Source organism: Musca domestica, unplaced genomic scaffold (genome assembly GCF_030504385.1).
Source record: "Musca domestica strain aabys unplaced genomic scaffold, Musca_domestica.polishedcontigs.V.1.1 22, whole genome shotgun sequence".
In the NCBI taxonomy this organism is placed as follows: domain Eukaryota; kingdom Metazoa; phylum Arthropoda; class Insecta; order Diptera; family Muscidae; genus Musca; species Musca domestica.
The window spans coordinates 11,932,680-11,949,679 of record NW_026712262.1 but is presented as its reverse complement, the minus strand read 5'-3'; the positions used below and the strand labels follow the sequence as shown (position 1 = coordinate 11,949,679).

The 17,000-nt window shown below is 34.0% G+C and overlaps 1 protein-coding gene across 1 annotated transcript in view; it reads left to right on the top strand.

Moving 5' to 3' along the window:
* Positions 1-7,616: 7,616 nt before the first annotated feature.
* The window catches only part of LOC101893497 (dmX-like protein 2), a gene marked incomplete in the record, with an annotated part of 462,308 nt that continues 452,924 nt past the window's right edge, over positions 7,617-17,000 (top strand). The window contains 1 exon segment of the mRNA XM_059123050.1: positions 7,617-7,836. Within this exon segment, the coding sequence (XP_058979033.1) occupies positions 7,750-7,836 (87 nt within the window).

Here is a 17,000-nt window from a genome sequence, read left to right as displayed (position 1 = left end):
GGCCCATAACAATAGTAGAATTAAGAAGGTTAAGGCTAGAAATACATAAAGAGCATATTTGGCTGGCTTGTGTAATCGGCTGGCTTCTTCGTAGATGAACAAAGGAGGTTTAGGTTGACTTAGTTTGATTTTGGTCCTAGGCTCCAACAAAACAACACTCAATTCGCACTGGAATATACCAAAAATACACATACCTGTTTGTATAATAACAAACTCCAGACTCAATACACGGTACGAAGGATCGTAGTTATGATCCTTGCCAATGCGGTGGAGAAGAAATAAAGTTAAACGAAATAAAACACAATTAGTTTTATTCTTTTATATATTCCTGGAATTTTTTAATATTAATGGTTAATTTTTTTTTAACAATTTTACCTTTTTGCTGTAACAAAGGGAAATATTGAGATCTCAAAAAGAAGTTCGCCACGTTTTAAAGGCTTTTGTCAATTGTGTTTGACAACAGATCTTAACAACGTAGTAGGCCAGTTAGCCAATTTTGTGTTAAACCAATATTAACGGCCCCAAACTATAATTTTCAATCTAAATTAAACATCAGGAATCCGTTTGGTTGAAGCGACATGAGTAAGAACTCAATCCAAACAGCAATTCCAAGATTGTTTTTTACGTTATAATAAAACAGCTATACGAATAACATATATTCGTCAAGAACAAAGCATGTGGCTATTAAGGCCAAATTTATTAAACAGAAAAATGACAACAATAAATATCCATGGTACAATTACCAATGTAATCTCATGCTATCATTCGATTAAATTTTTTAAAGGCCTCTTTGTTGTAAAATTTATATTTTGTATTTCTTCCTTTCTCAGACCAAATATTTTGTTATTGTCATGCCCTTTATAGAGTATACAAGTCAAGAACAAAGACTTATTTATTGAATGGTTGAATTTGGTTTCGCCAAGGACAAGTATAAAGACAATATCACTCCTTGTTTGCCACAATGGTGTAAAAGATTGCCATCCCTTATTTTAGTCGAATTGACAATAACTTCGTTACAAGAAATTGTCAGCGTAAATTTTCGTTTTAGTACAGAATCCATAAAGCAGGTATTATGAAGAATTTGACAACATTTTCAGATGTTAATTTCTAAAGGCGGACCTAAAGTGAAATCTCATTCTAGGCCTTCACAAGAACTAAGATCAAGGTTTGAAATCTTTATCTTTATATGTTATTTGAAAGGTTTGAAATCTTTATCTTTATATATTATATGAAAGGTTTGAAATCTTTATCTTTATATGTTTAAGTCTAAGAATATATAAATAAACTTGGTATTCCTAAGATGTGGAACGTATAACTGTTTTTTTAAAAGATTATTTATTATTTTTGTCGTATTTTAGATATAAAATAGATTTTATTTGAAAAATAACAAAGTCGAGTTCTTCAAAGAAGGGTTGCAAAATTGAATTTAGCAAATGAGTTTACCTCTTTTGTATTGCCAAACACATATCTTTCAACACAAGAAATTGCTGTTTTGACGTTTATAGCAAGGCAGTAAAAAGAACTTTTTGGAATTAAAGAACTTTTTGGAATCAAACAACTTTAAATTTGGCTTTTGTGACTAGATTATTAGAAATGTTGATATTTAATTTAGGTAGAGGGTTGAAAATTAAATCAAATATTGTACTTTAGCATAAAACACTAGGTTTTTTATTATTTACTTCATCTCAGTTTGCTTTGGTATCAATATGTTTTTGTCAATTATAAATTCTCAATTTTAATTCAGTTCAATAAACGAATTCAATAATAACATTTTCCGATGCATAAAGGAAGAAGTAAAAAATCAACTAAGTTCGGTCGGCCCGAATTTTTATTACCATCCACCATTACGCTCGAATGAAAGCATTGCTATACGAAGACGTGAAATTTTAAACAATTCCAGTAAATAACGTCACTTAAATCATCAAAATACCGAATATCGGTAGTTATCGATTTTTTCATAGACCGTAGTACCCAATACGAGCTTAAAAACCAAATTTGAAACAATTCTGGTATATAATGACACTAAAATCATCCAAATACGGAATTCTGGGAGGTACCATTATATAGAGGCTATACGCTAACGTGGACCGACATGGCCCATTTACCTAACATACCTACTGACAAAATACAGATTTGTGCAAAATTTTAGCCTCCTATCTCATTTCGTTCCAAATATAGCGTCATTACAATAGACGGACAGACATCCCGATCGACTTAGAATTTTACGCTGATCAAGAATATATATACCTTGTTGGATCTAACATGAGTATTTAGAGGAGTTACAAAAGGAATGAAAAAGTTAATATACACCCACAGTAACGGTTTCACAGTAAAAACTTTTACATTCTTGAAGTTCTAGAACAGAGCAGTAGTAAAAGTTTACACATTTTTGCAGTTCGGGATGAGACCATACATTTGTTAATGTGGAAACGACTATTATGTTCCCCACATTTAATATATTGTAAATGTCTTCACTCTACTTAAGGTACGGTCACAATAGGCAAATATTTGATAGAAATTTGTTTTCCCATATTTGGGTGAAAAATAAAGTCAAATATTTGACAGCTTTTGTTTGTTCAAACAGTCACCAAACAGTGTCAAGTACTGATATGGAAAAACATGTTTGGCATATGATATGATTCCAATAAGCAAGCCATTGAATCAGTTAAAATGAGGTGTTATTTGGGTTTATTTTTTATTTTTGGCATAATTTGAATGCAGAAAAGTTATGAAACAACAAACAGGCCTACAATTTCCAATGGCTCCACGTCTTTTGCTGCAATGTGCCACAGTACAAGCGTGAAGCTGCTGAGCACAACAATATGGCTTTCAATTGCGAATATACGGTTTTCACAGTAAGCGAAGTTGTTGGTTTTAGCAAAATGAAATTGGCAGAAGAATACAGGTGGATGCATCAACGCTTATTATAATTAGTTTTTTTTTCAACAATTTTCACAAATTTAAATAATTTTTCATTCAACACTTTCAATTTCAAAATTGGTTTGATAGTTCATTGTCTCAGCAGCTGTGTTGATGCGTCTACCTATATTCTTCTACCATGGTTGCTCCATTGTGTTGTAACCAAGGTAGATGTACTAGGTAATCGCATCAGCCCAGCTGACGGCACCATTAAATGTCAAAACGAATTGTTGTAATGAAGAATTCGCCCTAAATGAATGCAACAACAAATTTGTTTATGTTGTCTTCCCTAAAAGTACCTTTTTATAATATTTCAAATAATTTAAGAGTAAGTTAAGAGTGAAACCAGTAAAAAATTAAAAGAACATGAAGGAAGGAGGTTAGAATGGAGTGCAGCTTTAAGAATTAAGTTAGCCTCAACATCTAAGATTCCCAAAGCACATCACGGGAAGTAGTGCAAGAATTAGACTCTTGTCATTTGCAGTTCCGGAAAACTTTCGGTTTAAACCAGTAAAATATAGTCATTATAAGTTTCTTTGTTTAAAAAAATCGCAATACTACAATTAATACTTATTTTACTCTTATTTGTTTTACAATAACAACTTTTATTGCGACGTTCGTTTACGACGAGAGGGACACAAAATAAAATGTAAACAAACACCTCGTTTCTGATTGGCGAATCTATGTTTTTCGCCTTAGATGCCAATTTTGACATTTGAGGGGACCACAAAAGTTGCTTTGTTGTAGCAATTCGCCGATGCGGTTACCTGTTAGATCTACCTTGGTTGTAACGCGTGTAGAATTATTTTTTACGTACTAATTTAAGATACGATCACAGTGGGTAAATATTTGATCCGAATTTTTTTCCCATATTTGACTGAACAAATGTAAAATTAATACAGAGTTGATTTCATGTTTACATTACATTCAAATATTTGATAGATTTCGTTTGTTCAAATAGACACCAAACAGTGTCAAATACTGTTGTGTTCACATTCGTAAAATATATTTTATTCATTGAATTGTTTGATAGAACTGTGAGGAAACATAAGTTTATTTGGCCGAGAGAAATACATAGAGAGAATGAAAGAGAAACAGAAGAAAATTGAGTTTTTTGGATAAGGGAAACAAAAGACCAGCTGTTGTATACAGTGTGACCGCTGGAAGTTTTCGAAAAGTGTCACAAAAAGTATCATTTCTTGAAAAAAGTGACACATATAATTTTAAATGGTGGCACAGAAAGTGGCACAATTTATTTCACATTTTATTTAAAAAAATAACAGTTTAGAACAAAACAACAAATTCGTCTATATGTAATACTATATAGTAATAATATATGTATGTACATATTGCATATTTAACAAGTAAAAAAACTATAAGTTCGGCCGGGCCGAACTTCGTATACCCTCCACCATATGGAACAAATTTGGCAATTTTCAAAAAATTAAAATCCATTAAAAATTCTGTTAAAATCTTAAAAATACCTAATGTTGCCGTATATTAGGCTCAATACGACGACGTGGACCTGCATACGCATCTTTTGTCATAAGCCTGCGCAGGCAATTTTCTGGCATTGGATGTAGTATCCATTACGAACTTCAAATACAAAATTTGAAACTATTCCGGTGAATAATGTCGCTAAAATCATCAAAATACCGAAAATCGGGGGTACCGTTATATTGGGGGCTATACGAAGATGTGGACCTATATAGAAAATTCTCTTTCAAGGAGTAAAATGCTCACAAAAAACTCCTCTTGTGATTTTCAGACTATTCCATTGGAAAATGTGGCTAAAATCATCAAAATACCGGATATCGGGGGTACCTTTATATGGGGCTATATGATATCGTGGACCGATATAGCCCATCTTCAAACTTGACCTGCCTGCAGGCAAAAGAGGGATCTCTGCAAAATTTAAGCTTTCTGTCTTAATTCGTGTTGACTGTAGCGTGATTACAACAGACGTCTTAGAATTTTACGCTGATCAAGAATATATATATATACTTTTTTGGGTCTAAAATGATTATTTCGATGAGTTACAAACGGAATGACGAACTTAATATACCCTCGTGGAGGTATAAAAAAATAACAGCTGTTCCAGAAATAAACAAACACAACAAACACCTAATATAAAAGCGTTCGCTCTAAAATTTGCTATCGCTGATTGGAAATGGCAGGGTACGACGCTTTTCATTATTTTAAATACAGCGTTTAGATTAAAATATATGTAGTTTAAAAAAAGTGGCACAATGTATAAAAAAGTGGCACAAAAATTAAAAAAAGTGGCTCATTTAGGATCAAAATAAAAAAGTGGCACAACGGTATCAAAGCCCAAAAAAGTGGCAAAATTGATACTTTAGTGGCACAACGGTCACGCTGGTTGTATAATAAGTGCCTTGCCAGAACATTTTTGCAATTTTATATGTTTATATGTATGCATGGCACAATTACAGAAGGTAAATACAATTTTTTTCTTTTAGTGCCCTTATTCTATCAAAACATATACACATTTTGTATATGTGTGTGTACTGTTTAAAAAAAAATACAATAAAATAAATGCAAAATAAATAAATGCACAGTTTCGATGTTAGTGGGCAACACATTGCACAATATTGAAATAAAACTATACTTTCCAACTATTTTAGATTCAATCTTGTGGAATAACCCATAAAGTCTATCCTTGTTTCGCGGGTTTGCTCAATATAAAAATTTGGCTTCATCTTAGTTTAGTAAAAACTCTTCAATTTTTTCGAATTTTTTTCCAGTGGTAGGTATTTTTACCCTGATGCCGGGAAACTATTTTTTCTTGGGGGCGGACCTGGCACCCCAGATTTTTTACCCGAAAGTCCGGGTTCAAGACCCCGACTAGACCCGGATCCAATTACCCGATATAGGCAATATAGATATCGTTGGAAAGCTTATGAAAATACCTATCCAACAAGTGGTCACGATTTTTTGGACCCGGATTTGTTATACAACCCCCAATAAAGTCAAAAAAGGGTCCATTATGGGGGACAACAAAATTTATGCCAAATTATAGCTGACTTTCCTTACCTTTCCAAAATGCTACAATTTGTGCTAATACCGTTACTGAGTCCAGAGATATGGATCTTTCCATCCGCATAACCCTAATCTAACCAGTTCATTAAAACTAAGTTTTCAATAAAAAAGGTGTATTTCGCGTAAGCATAAAATTCAGAAATCTTTGGTTTGCGTTAGCCGGTGTTGGACATACTTAGAGGAGAAAATCCCAAGCCCCGGCCGAAGGCCGCCTATTTACAAAATGTGTCAAATTTAGAAAAGTTTGGTTCGCGTTAACCGGTTTAGGACATACCCAGAGGAGAAAACCTCAAGCCCCGGCCGAAGGCCGGCTACTTACAAAAGGTATCCAATTTAGAAAACTTTGGTTCGCGTTAGCCGGTGTGGGACATACCCAGAGGAGAAAATCGCAAGCCCCGGCCGAAGGCCGGCTACTTACAAAAGGTATACAATTTAGAAAAATTTCGGCCGAAGGCCGGCTATTTACAAAAAGTGCCGAATTTAGAAACTTTTGTTCTCGATAGCCGGTGTCGGACATACCCAGAGGAGAAAATCTCAAGCCCCTGCCGAAAGCCGGCTATTTACAAAAAGAGCCAAATTTAGAAAACTTTTGTTATTCCGACGACTGCTACGCGAAATAAACCCTTTTTTTTTATTGAAAACATCATTTTAATGAACTGGTTGGAATCGGGTTATGCGGATGGAAAGACCCATATCTCTAGACCCGAAAAAGGTATTAGCAAAAATTGTAGCATTTTGGAAAGGTAAGAGTGTCAGCTTTAATTTGGAAACAATTTTGTTGACCCCCATAATGGGCCCTTTTTTGACTTTTTGGGGGTTTCATAAAAAATCCGGGTCCAAAAAATCGATAATTTGACTATAACTTCCGAACCATGACAACTTACCCTTTAACTTGTTGGATAGATATTTCCATAAGCTTTCAATCGATACCCATATTGTCTATATCGGGTAAGTGGATCCGGGTCCAGGCGGGGTCTTGATCCCGGACTTTCGGGTCAAAAATCTGGGGTCCGTCCCCCAAGAAAAAAATAGTTTCCCGGGATCAGGGTAAAAATACCTACCTCTGGAAAATTTTCGAAAGAGTCGAAGAGTTTTTACTAAACTAGAGTTGTTCCTTGAGCCATGAATGTAGGGTAGTATGTTGTAGTCATGGTAAAATTAAGAAGGTAAAGTCATTTGAAATAATCATTCCCATCTCTGCATTTTCTGTAATTTACCTTGTCACATTTTACTACATAAAATCAAGTTTCCGACTCTGATTTGTGCATGTACAATGGATTTATAAATACAAATTTTGACAATGAGATGTTGTCAAATGAATAATTTCTGAAAAAATGTAGACATATGATTGCACGACTTAACCTCCTTGATTCTACCATGGTTGTAGTGTTTATGACATAAACTTTATGTGTGTATTCTTTTCAATAAAGTTAAAAAAAATGCGTATTATAAAGTATGTATAAACAACTGTTAAATATATTTATTCAACTTTTGTGGCGAAAAACGTAGAAGGCGTGCATCAGGTATGTTATGGAGTGTAAACTTAAGGCTATTATTAACGCCGTTCAAATGCTATTTACATCCAGCAGACTTCGTACTATAACTTGGTTTTATTTTCCCTTAAACTAAATTACAGCTGTTTGTCGATATAACATTAGGCAACTCTACGTTCGTTCAGTATTCTATAGAACTCCAAGTCGAAGTATTATTCGTAGTGTGTGAAGAAATTTGTTAAATTGAAAATTGATTAATCAATATAATGGTGTAACGATGAATTGCCATCAGATTTTAAGTGGTGCATGCAATGCTGGTGATCGGTGTTTTGCTATTGGTTCCGTAGAAGGAATCCCATTTACTGTAAGATGTTTTTGTATTTAATATATTTATAGAACATCTGAAAATCATTTTATTATTCTTAAACATAATTGTTATTATTGCTGTCAGTTTTTGAAATAGTGCGCAGTTGAATGCTAAAATGTGACATTTTATATTTTTTCTTATTATCTTAAAACTAATTTTCAATTGCCTTCCACCAAAGAGGCATTGTACATTTCAAAAGCGAAAGTATATCAGCTGATTATTGTTACAACAACTTTACGGGATCTATGATGATTCTTGTTATAAATGATTTTTTTTCAGAAAAGTTTGTACCTCATAATTACATCATTCAGAGGAACCGTAAAGTATCATGTTAAATAAAAAGCTCATTTAACATCTGTGCTCTATGTTGCAATCACGCAGTCCAAAACAAAATTGGTTAAGCCCAATTTCAGTGGCTTAAAAATTCTTCAATATTTTCGAAATTTCCAGTGGTAGGTATTTTTACCCTGATCCCGGGAAATTATTTTGGCTTAACTCTAGTTTAGTAAAAACTCTTCAATTTTTTCGAAATTTTTTTCAGTGGTAGGTATTTTAACCATGATCTCGGGAAACTATTTTTTTCTTGGGGGACGAACCTGGGACCCCAGATTTTTGACCCGAAAGTCCGGGTTCAAGACCCCGACTAGACCCGGATCCACCTACCCGATATAGACAATGTGGGTATCGTTGGAAAGCTTATGAAAATACCTATCCGACAAGTGGTCACATGATGGGGTAAGATGTTACGGTTCGGAAGTTATAGTCAAATTATCGATTTTTTGGACCCGGATTTTTTATAAAACCCCCAAAAAGCCAAAAAAGGGTCCATTATGGGGGACAACAAAATTGATGCCAAATTATAGCTGACACTTCTACCTTTCCAAAATGCTACAGTTTGTGCTAATAACTTTACTGAGTCCTGAGATATGGGTCTTTCCATCCGCATAACCCGATTCTAACCACTTCATTAAAACTATGTTTTCAATAAAAAAGGTATATTTTGCGTAAGCATGAAGTTCAGAAATCTTTGGTTCGCGTTAGCCGGTGTAGGACATACCCAGAGGAGAAAATCTCAAGCCCCGGCCGAAGGCCGGCTACTTACAAAAGGTATCCAATTTAGAAAACTTTGGTTCGCGTTAGCCGGTGTGGGACATACCCAGAGGAGAAAATCTCAAGCCCCGGCCGAAGGCCGGCTACTTACAAAAAGTGTCAAATTTAGAAAACTTTGGTTCACGTTAGCCGGTGTGGGACATATCCAGAGGAGAAAATCTCAAGTTCCGGCCGAAGGCCGGCTATTTACAAAAAGTGTAAAATATAGAAATCTTTGGTGCGCGTTAGCCGGTGTAGGACATACCCAGAGGAGAAAATCTCAAGCCCCGGCCGAAGGCCGGCTACTTACAAAAGGTATCCAATTTAGAAAACTTTGGTTCGCGTTAGCCGGTGTAGGACATACCCAGAGGAGAAAATCTCAAGCCCCGGCCGAAGGCCGGCTATTTACAAAAAGTGCCGAAATTATGAACCTTTTGTTCGCGTTAGCCGGTGTCGGACATACCCATAGGTGAAAATCTCAAGCCCCGGCCGAAGGCCGGCTATTTACAAAAAGTTCCAAATTTAGAAAACTTTTGCTATTCCGACGACTGCTACGCGAAATAAACACTTTTTTTATTGAAAACATCATTTTAATGAACTGGTTAGAATCGCGTTATGCGGATGGAAAGACCCATATCTCTGGACCCGAAAAAGGTATTAGCACAAATTGTAGCATTTTGGAAAGGTCAGAGTGTCAGCTATAATTTGGAAACAATTTTGTTGACCCCCATAATGGGCCCTTTTTTGACTTTTTGGGGGTTTCATAAAAAATCCGGGTCCAAAAAATCGATAATTTGACTATAACTTCCGAACCATGCCAACTTACCCCTTCATGTGACCACTTGTTGGATAGGTATTTCCATAAGCTTTCAATCGATACCCATATTGTCTATATCGGGTAAGTGGATCCAGGTCCAGGCGGGGTCTTGATCCCGGACTTTCGGGTCAAAAATCTGGGGTCCCGGGTCCGTCCCCCAAGAAAAAAATAGTTTCCCGGGATCAGGGTAAAAATACCTACCTCTGGAAAAAATTTCGAAAAAATCTAAGAGTTTTTACTAAACTAGAGTTGTTCCATTATTTTTTCTTGGGGGACTGACCCGGGACCCCAGATTTTTGACCCCAAAGTTCGGGTTAAAGACCCGGATCCAATTATCCGATATAGACAATGTAGGTATCGTTGGAAAGCTTATGGAAATACCGGCCGATGGCCGGCTATTTACCTAAAGTGTCAAATTTAGTAAACTTTTGTAATTTCAAGACGGCTACGCGAAATAAACCTACCTCATCTCAAGCCCCGGCCCAGCCGCGTAGCCGGTGTTGGACATACCCCATAGGAGAAAATCTCAAGACGCGTCCAAATGCCGGCTACTTTAAAATGTTTAGATACATATTAGTGGAGAAAATCTCAATTTCATAATTTGCTGGTACTGGTATAAAAATATCAATTTTCTTGCATTACTCGGAACCGGTTCCAATAAACCTATCATCTGACAACTTGTTGGATAGGTAATTTCATAAGCTTTCAAATGATATCCATTTTGTATAACCGGATAAAAACCTTATTTTGTATTCGAACTTTCGGGTCAAATAACCGGGTAACCGGGTATTTCCCCCACGAAAAAATTACTTTCCCTTAATCAGGTTAAAAATACCCACCTGCGGTAAAAATTTCAAAATGATCCGAGCATAGCCCCTTTCTTTCATTTAATTTTTTTCATTTAATTTCATTTATTTACCTTACAAAGAAATATAAATAAGCCCACAAGGCCCATAATTTATATTATCTATCTACAATACCTTAACATATACAATACAAATTCAAACTTAAAAAATAACATATAAAACCCCCAAAAAGTCCAAAAAGGGTCCATTATGGGTGTCAACAAAATTGATGCCAAATTATAGCTGACAGTCCTACCTTTCCAAAATGCTGCATTTTGTGCTAATACCTTTTTCGGGTCCAGAGATATGGGTCTTTTCATCCGCATATAGTCCGATTCTAACCAGTTCATTAAAATTATTTTTTCAGTAAAAAAAAGGTTTATTTCGCGTAGCCGTCGTTGGATCTTCCAACTGAGACCACTGACAATGTAGGAGCGACTCATCCAAAGCCTGTATACAATGTCTACTTACATTTACACAGCGATGGCATAGGCCATTAGACGAATCTGAAATCTACTGACATTGTAAGCGAAGGCTGGATGGGTTCGAAATTTATCGACATCCGATTAAGATTAAGTGCGATGGACACATTTTGTAATATTTTGTTTTGTTTTTTAATTCTAGTATGGATTTTGTTTCACAATGTAATAGCAATATTGACAAAATAGCATACATTTGGATGGGTATTTAATTGTAATGTTCCGCGGACTGCTGGTATAATTTTGGTTCCTGTTCGTTATATTGAGTACAAATGTTTTTACAGTGTTCGTAATATTTGGTATTCAATGCAAAATTTTTAGAAGTTCGTTAAATGCAGATTTCGTTCAACCATGATAAATCGGAAAACTACTGTATATTGCATATATCCCATACAACAGGTTTAACAAGAGACGTAAATAATTGTTTTGTTATATATGGATTATGTGGAAAATTCTTTGGACCACCGTCTATTGAACCAAAGGGCCGTGATCGATAAACGATTCTACAGTTGATAATACGTGACCATAATTTTATATTGCAATATCACAGAAAATCTCGAGAAACATATATTTTTATTTATTTATTTAAATTCATTCATGTAATAAAAGCCTCTACGGCCAAAAAACATTACACTATAAGTTCTGAGCAAACTAAAATTATTACAAATATAATCAATAAATTCATAAAACTAGGAAAAAAATTACATACCACTCACTTATTATGAGTACAAAAAAAAAAAAAAAAAAAAAAAAAAACAGGGTAGAAGTCCCACATAGCAGTAACACAAATTAATGACTTAGTAGTATTGTGAAAATCAGATAGTATTGAAAAAAGCAAGAAGTTTTAATTTGAACACATTATTAGAATGCGAAAATAATCGCAGTTCCAAGGGCAATGTGTTCCAACTACGCGCAACACAAATACGAAATGATCGGCCAAAAATATTTTTCCAAATTCTAGGAATGAATAATTGAGGATTCCTAGTGGAGGGGGAAAACTCAAATGATCTATATAATTGAATAGGCTTACTGTATTTGATAACCTTGTAAAATAAAAATAGTTTTCGAAAATCAATATAATAATGAAAGGAACATCCTAAAAAATTCTTAACAAAGTCTGAAATATGTCTCCTTCTAGGAACATTATATACAAATCTTACAATGTATTAACAAGTCTGTAAAGTTTATTTAAGTATATACCCATAGTACCTGAAATAACCTCAAGACCATAGTTGACATGTGTCATTAACAATGCATGACCCAGTCTTTGTTTAATTCGGACAGGTAGATAAAAGTTGCAAGCATAAATTATTCGCAAAGAGGCAAGAACTTTGCCATAAAGATCATCAATATGGCATCCAAAAGTAAGTTCACTGTCAACAATCACACCAAGACATTTATGCCTGTCTAAAAATTGTATTCTTTCATTTTGAACATATATATGAAACTCTGTATGATCACGATAAGAAGATCGGAAAAGAACTGCTTTGGATTTTGATGGGTTAATTGACAACGAGTTCCTAATAGTCCAATCGACTACATTACGAAGGCAACTATTTATATTGCTTTGAAATATTTCAGGAAAAGCTGATCTGCCACTGAAAAGCAAAAATATGTCATCAGCAAACATTAAGGTACGGCAATCTAGAAAATTAGTGTGTACACTAAAAAACGGAACCTCGTGGAACACCAGAATGAAGAGGCAGAAAATCCGATTGATGGTTATTATAATGGTTATTACTCAGATACGAAAAGATAAGCCTACATGCCGAATCAGAAAATCTATATTCATTCAGAAGTTCGAAAATCAATCGGTTGAAGTTTATGGAATTAAAAGCTTTTGACAGATCAAGCGAAATCAGGACACTAAGTTTGCCATTATTTATATCTTCCCGAATGCTATCAGTGAGAGACAGAAGTAAATGTGTCGTACTATGTCCTATTCTAGTATTCTAGAAAAATATCTCCTCCGTGCCTTTCTCATTACATTTTTGGCCTTGTTACGATACCGGCAGTAAGTCTTCCAATTCAAGTCAGATCTATCACTAAGGAATGCAAAGTATGCAAGATCCCTAAGTGACTTTGCAAAACGAATTTCCCTAGAATCCATCCATTTATCATCATGATTATTAACAGGTTTCTTAACAACGGGTACAAATGAGAAAAGCTTACTTTACTTTTACTTCATATGTCAACCTAAAATAACGTTTTTATTGTTTTTTTGCAACAGGTGCAATTTGTTTTTTTCGATTTTTGAATATTTCTTTTTGGAAATAATTTTTTTGTGTATATTTCTGAGTACATAATCGAATACTCTGTATTTTTCGATACACTAAAGTGTGGGTACTTAAGCAGCTTGGTATCATAGGTAAGCATATTAATGTCAAATTTTATTGAAACACGGCAGCAGGATAGAATTGTGGCTCTGACATCCCTATATGATATGTCACAAAATATGCCATGCGAAGACTTCAACCTGCTTATGTCTTACACCTTAAGAGAAAAATCATGTAGTTTTCTACTTAAAGAACACAATTTGCCAAATTCACAATTGCTTGTCCAAGTTCTTTTTTATATTTTTTGATAATTATGAATGAATAGGTGTGTATTATTGGATATACAATTTTCAATACACCGAGAAATGTATTACATTTTTCATTCTTTTTTATTTGGCTTGTTTGTCTTGTTGGGTGTTGTGTTTGTTAGTATTCGCTAAACATTTTCTTGCAGTTCTAATATTCTGCACACTATTTTCGTTAAGTTTCACCCATTTTATCTCACAAACTTATTTTCTTATTTTTGTTTTTTTTATCTCGTTTTGGCTATTCGCGCTAAACGGAAAATATTATTAAAAAAAAATGACAATGTAATACATAATCCACCTTGCGATATAATTATTTTCAAAGGGGTACTGTGGTCCAGAGTTTTTAAATATTCTGTAACTTTTGAACGGATGTAGATATGTTTCCTATGTTGTTTTTGTTCGAGAAGCAATACGACCGCTGCATCAAACGCGAACAAATTCGGTTCAGTAGTTGCAAAGGAATTCAAAGTCAAAATTTAACTTTTGAGTTTGTTTTAATATATTGCATCTAATAATTCGTGTTTTTTGTGTCTTGTATCATCCTACTCATTACAAAAAGTCAAATTCCAATTATTAACTATAATAAGAATAAAAAAAATATATTTTATTAATTAATAAAACAAAGATTAATAAAAATTTATTTTCCAAAAATTGTATCTTTTTAATTAAAACATATATCTTGGTTTTTGATGTTTCATTCACTTTGTGCTTGGAAAACTTAAATTTTTTTTGTTTTTAATTTATATTTGCAGATAACTTACTACGCACATTACATTTACTAAAACAAGTTTCATGTTCATTCGTACGCTTTAAAAATTGCAGAAAATAATGCATTTTTTGTTCTGTAATATTGCTGTCCTCTAGCAAATCCTTCGCTTCTTCGTCGCAAATCCTTCCCCCTTTCTATCAATTACGAATGCTAGAATGAAAGGTTCACATGATGCTAACAATATCTTAACAAATTTTCCTGCTATAGTGCTTTCTATAAAATTATTCCTCAAATTATATTGCATCAATGTTTTCATTGCACGCAAGAACATTGGTAATCTTTTAAGTCTTGAAATTAGATTTATATCCACTGCGGTTATTTTAGATACCCTTGTCGGATCTGAAAAAGAACCTTCAATCTGTATTTCCATCATTTGTATTTCCCGTTTTTGTACAGACAAACCATCACATCCCCATTTTCAATGGAGAGTTACTTGAAAGCCCACATACTGCTTTAATCTATTTCCTTTAATTGATTGTAGCAATTTTTGAGCTGTGCGATCAAGAACCTTCTAAAGTTGCGCCCCTGCTAAACTCGGTGAATTTGCAATTGTCCTTTTTAGCACCAATTGGGCTGTGATACGATAGATACAGATTTGAGCCTTTTCAATAGCACGCAATCTGAGCTGAATATATTGTTGATTTGTTAGTTTTAAATTCAAAAACATCGATAACGCTTATTAATTTGAAAATTGGTTTTTATCCATTGGGGATGAATTATGCAGTGGACAATTGTCCATTCCTGCATTACTTTTAAAATAATTAAAAACTAGTTACCTTTAAACCGATATGTAGTCAGTAAAAAATGAGCTTTTTCTGTGAAAAAGGAAAAGAGTTAAAAAAATTGGCAATTTTTATTTATTTTTTATTTGATTTTTTTGTGTGATTTTTGAAATCATGTTCTTGTTCTCGGCAAAAAAAAAAAAAATGGATTCATTAGCTGCCTTTAACCAACTGTGGATGTGCCGTCATAGAATTGAGTATTGTCTGAAATTGACTTTGTTTGTATTGATCCTCTATTATGGAAAGCAGGATATATTCAATTTTTCATTCCTTCTGTAACACCTCTTAGTTTTTGTCGTATAACTCATAAAGTAGTAAGTCGATTCAAATATATCTGCCTGTTTGGTGATATCACGATACAGTCCACATTATTTGACGTACAGAAATTTTGCACAATAATTTGTATTGTGTCCGAAAGTAGAGTATGATTATACTATACTCGGATATGGCAATCCGAAAGTAGAAAATGGGTTTGCGAATTCAAGTTAGTTGGTAGGAAAAATCCGCATCCGAAATATTTTACTTTCGAATCGATTTATATAGTAACCCCCAGGAAAATCGATTTCTGAACTATTGTGCGGCTATTAAAGGAGACATATGACAATGTCCGAATCTTGGTTAAAAAAACTCAAATTGTTCTTTGGTCTTCTTGGTGAGTCAAAAATAATAGTGTGAAGAATCTACAACGAGCAATTAATGGATTTATTTGACTGTAGGGATCTACGACGTTTCTACGAACGACTTCATATGCATTCATGCTGCCTTGTTGTGTTCATAATTCTTCAAAAAAAGGTTGAGAAGAAAGAGTGAACTCAGATAAAAAAATCGCAGCTTCTATGTCATCTAGCGCTTCTTCATTTAAATCTTGCGTTCTATGTCCTAAATTGTTTCATCCATTACATTTTTGTCCAGAGTACTAAAATCATCAATGAAGGCCATGCAGTGCTCAAACGCTTCAGTTGCTGTCCGAACTGTTTGGCGGTTGATCATGAAGTTAAGCAATTTATTGGAAAACACAATTTTGGCAAATGCAACAGCCACATTACACAGTTTTATACCTTGAGATGTCAAACCACACACATTTAGCACATTACTTTCTAAGCAATGTTCGCCTCAATTCAATAATGCGAATCCTGATATTCCCCCGACTTCGTAGGATATATCTCCTCTGTCACTAGGCAAATTTATTATGTTTCGCAAAATTAAAATGATGTTTTGTGTACTGCAATGGTGAATCCATGGTAGAATTACAAGGTAACCCTTTGAAAAAAAAAAATTGTTGTAATTTGAATTCGCCTTCATTTACACATAAGAAAATTGTTGCATGATTTCAAACTTTAACAATGCTATTGATAGAAAATCGAGATTTTACGTTTTTATAGAATATGAGGGAAAAAGTGTATATTCAACATATGGTAGGCATAGGTAATATGGAGATCTAAAATTCGTGGATATTTGAAATAAGTGAAACAGGGAATCAATTTCATTTAGGAAATAAACCGATACATGGAATTTCATCATCTTATTTGTACGGATTTTCAACTATGTTATACACTATAGGGCTTCAACAGTGAAAGGTGAATGATTCCAAAGCATATTGGATTGGTTTGGGGAACAAAATATTGGCAATTTTTGGGGTGTGATTAAATATTGAGATAATTTTTTTATTTCAAATTGTTCGAATGAATTTCATCATCTTATTTGTACGGATTTTCAACTATGTTATACACTATAGGGCTTCAACAGTGAAAGGTGAATGATTCCAAAGCATATTGGATTGGTTTGGGGAACAAAAT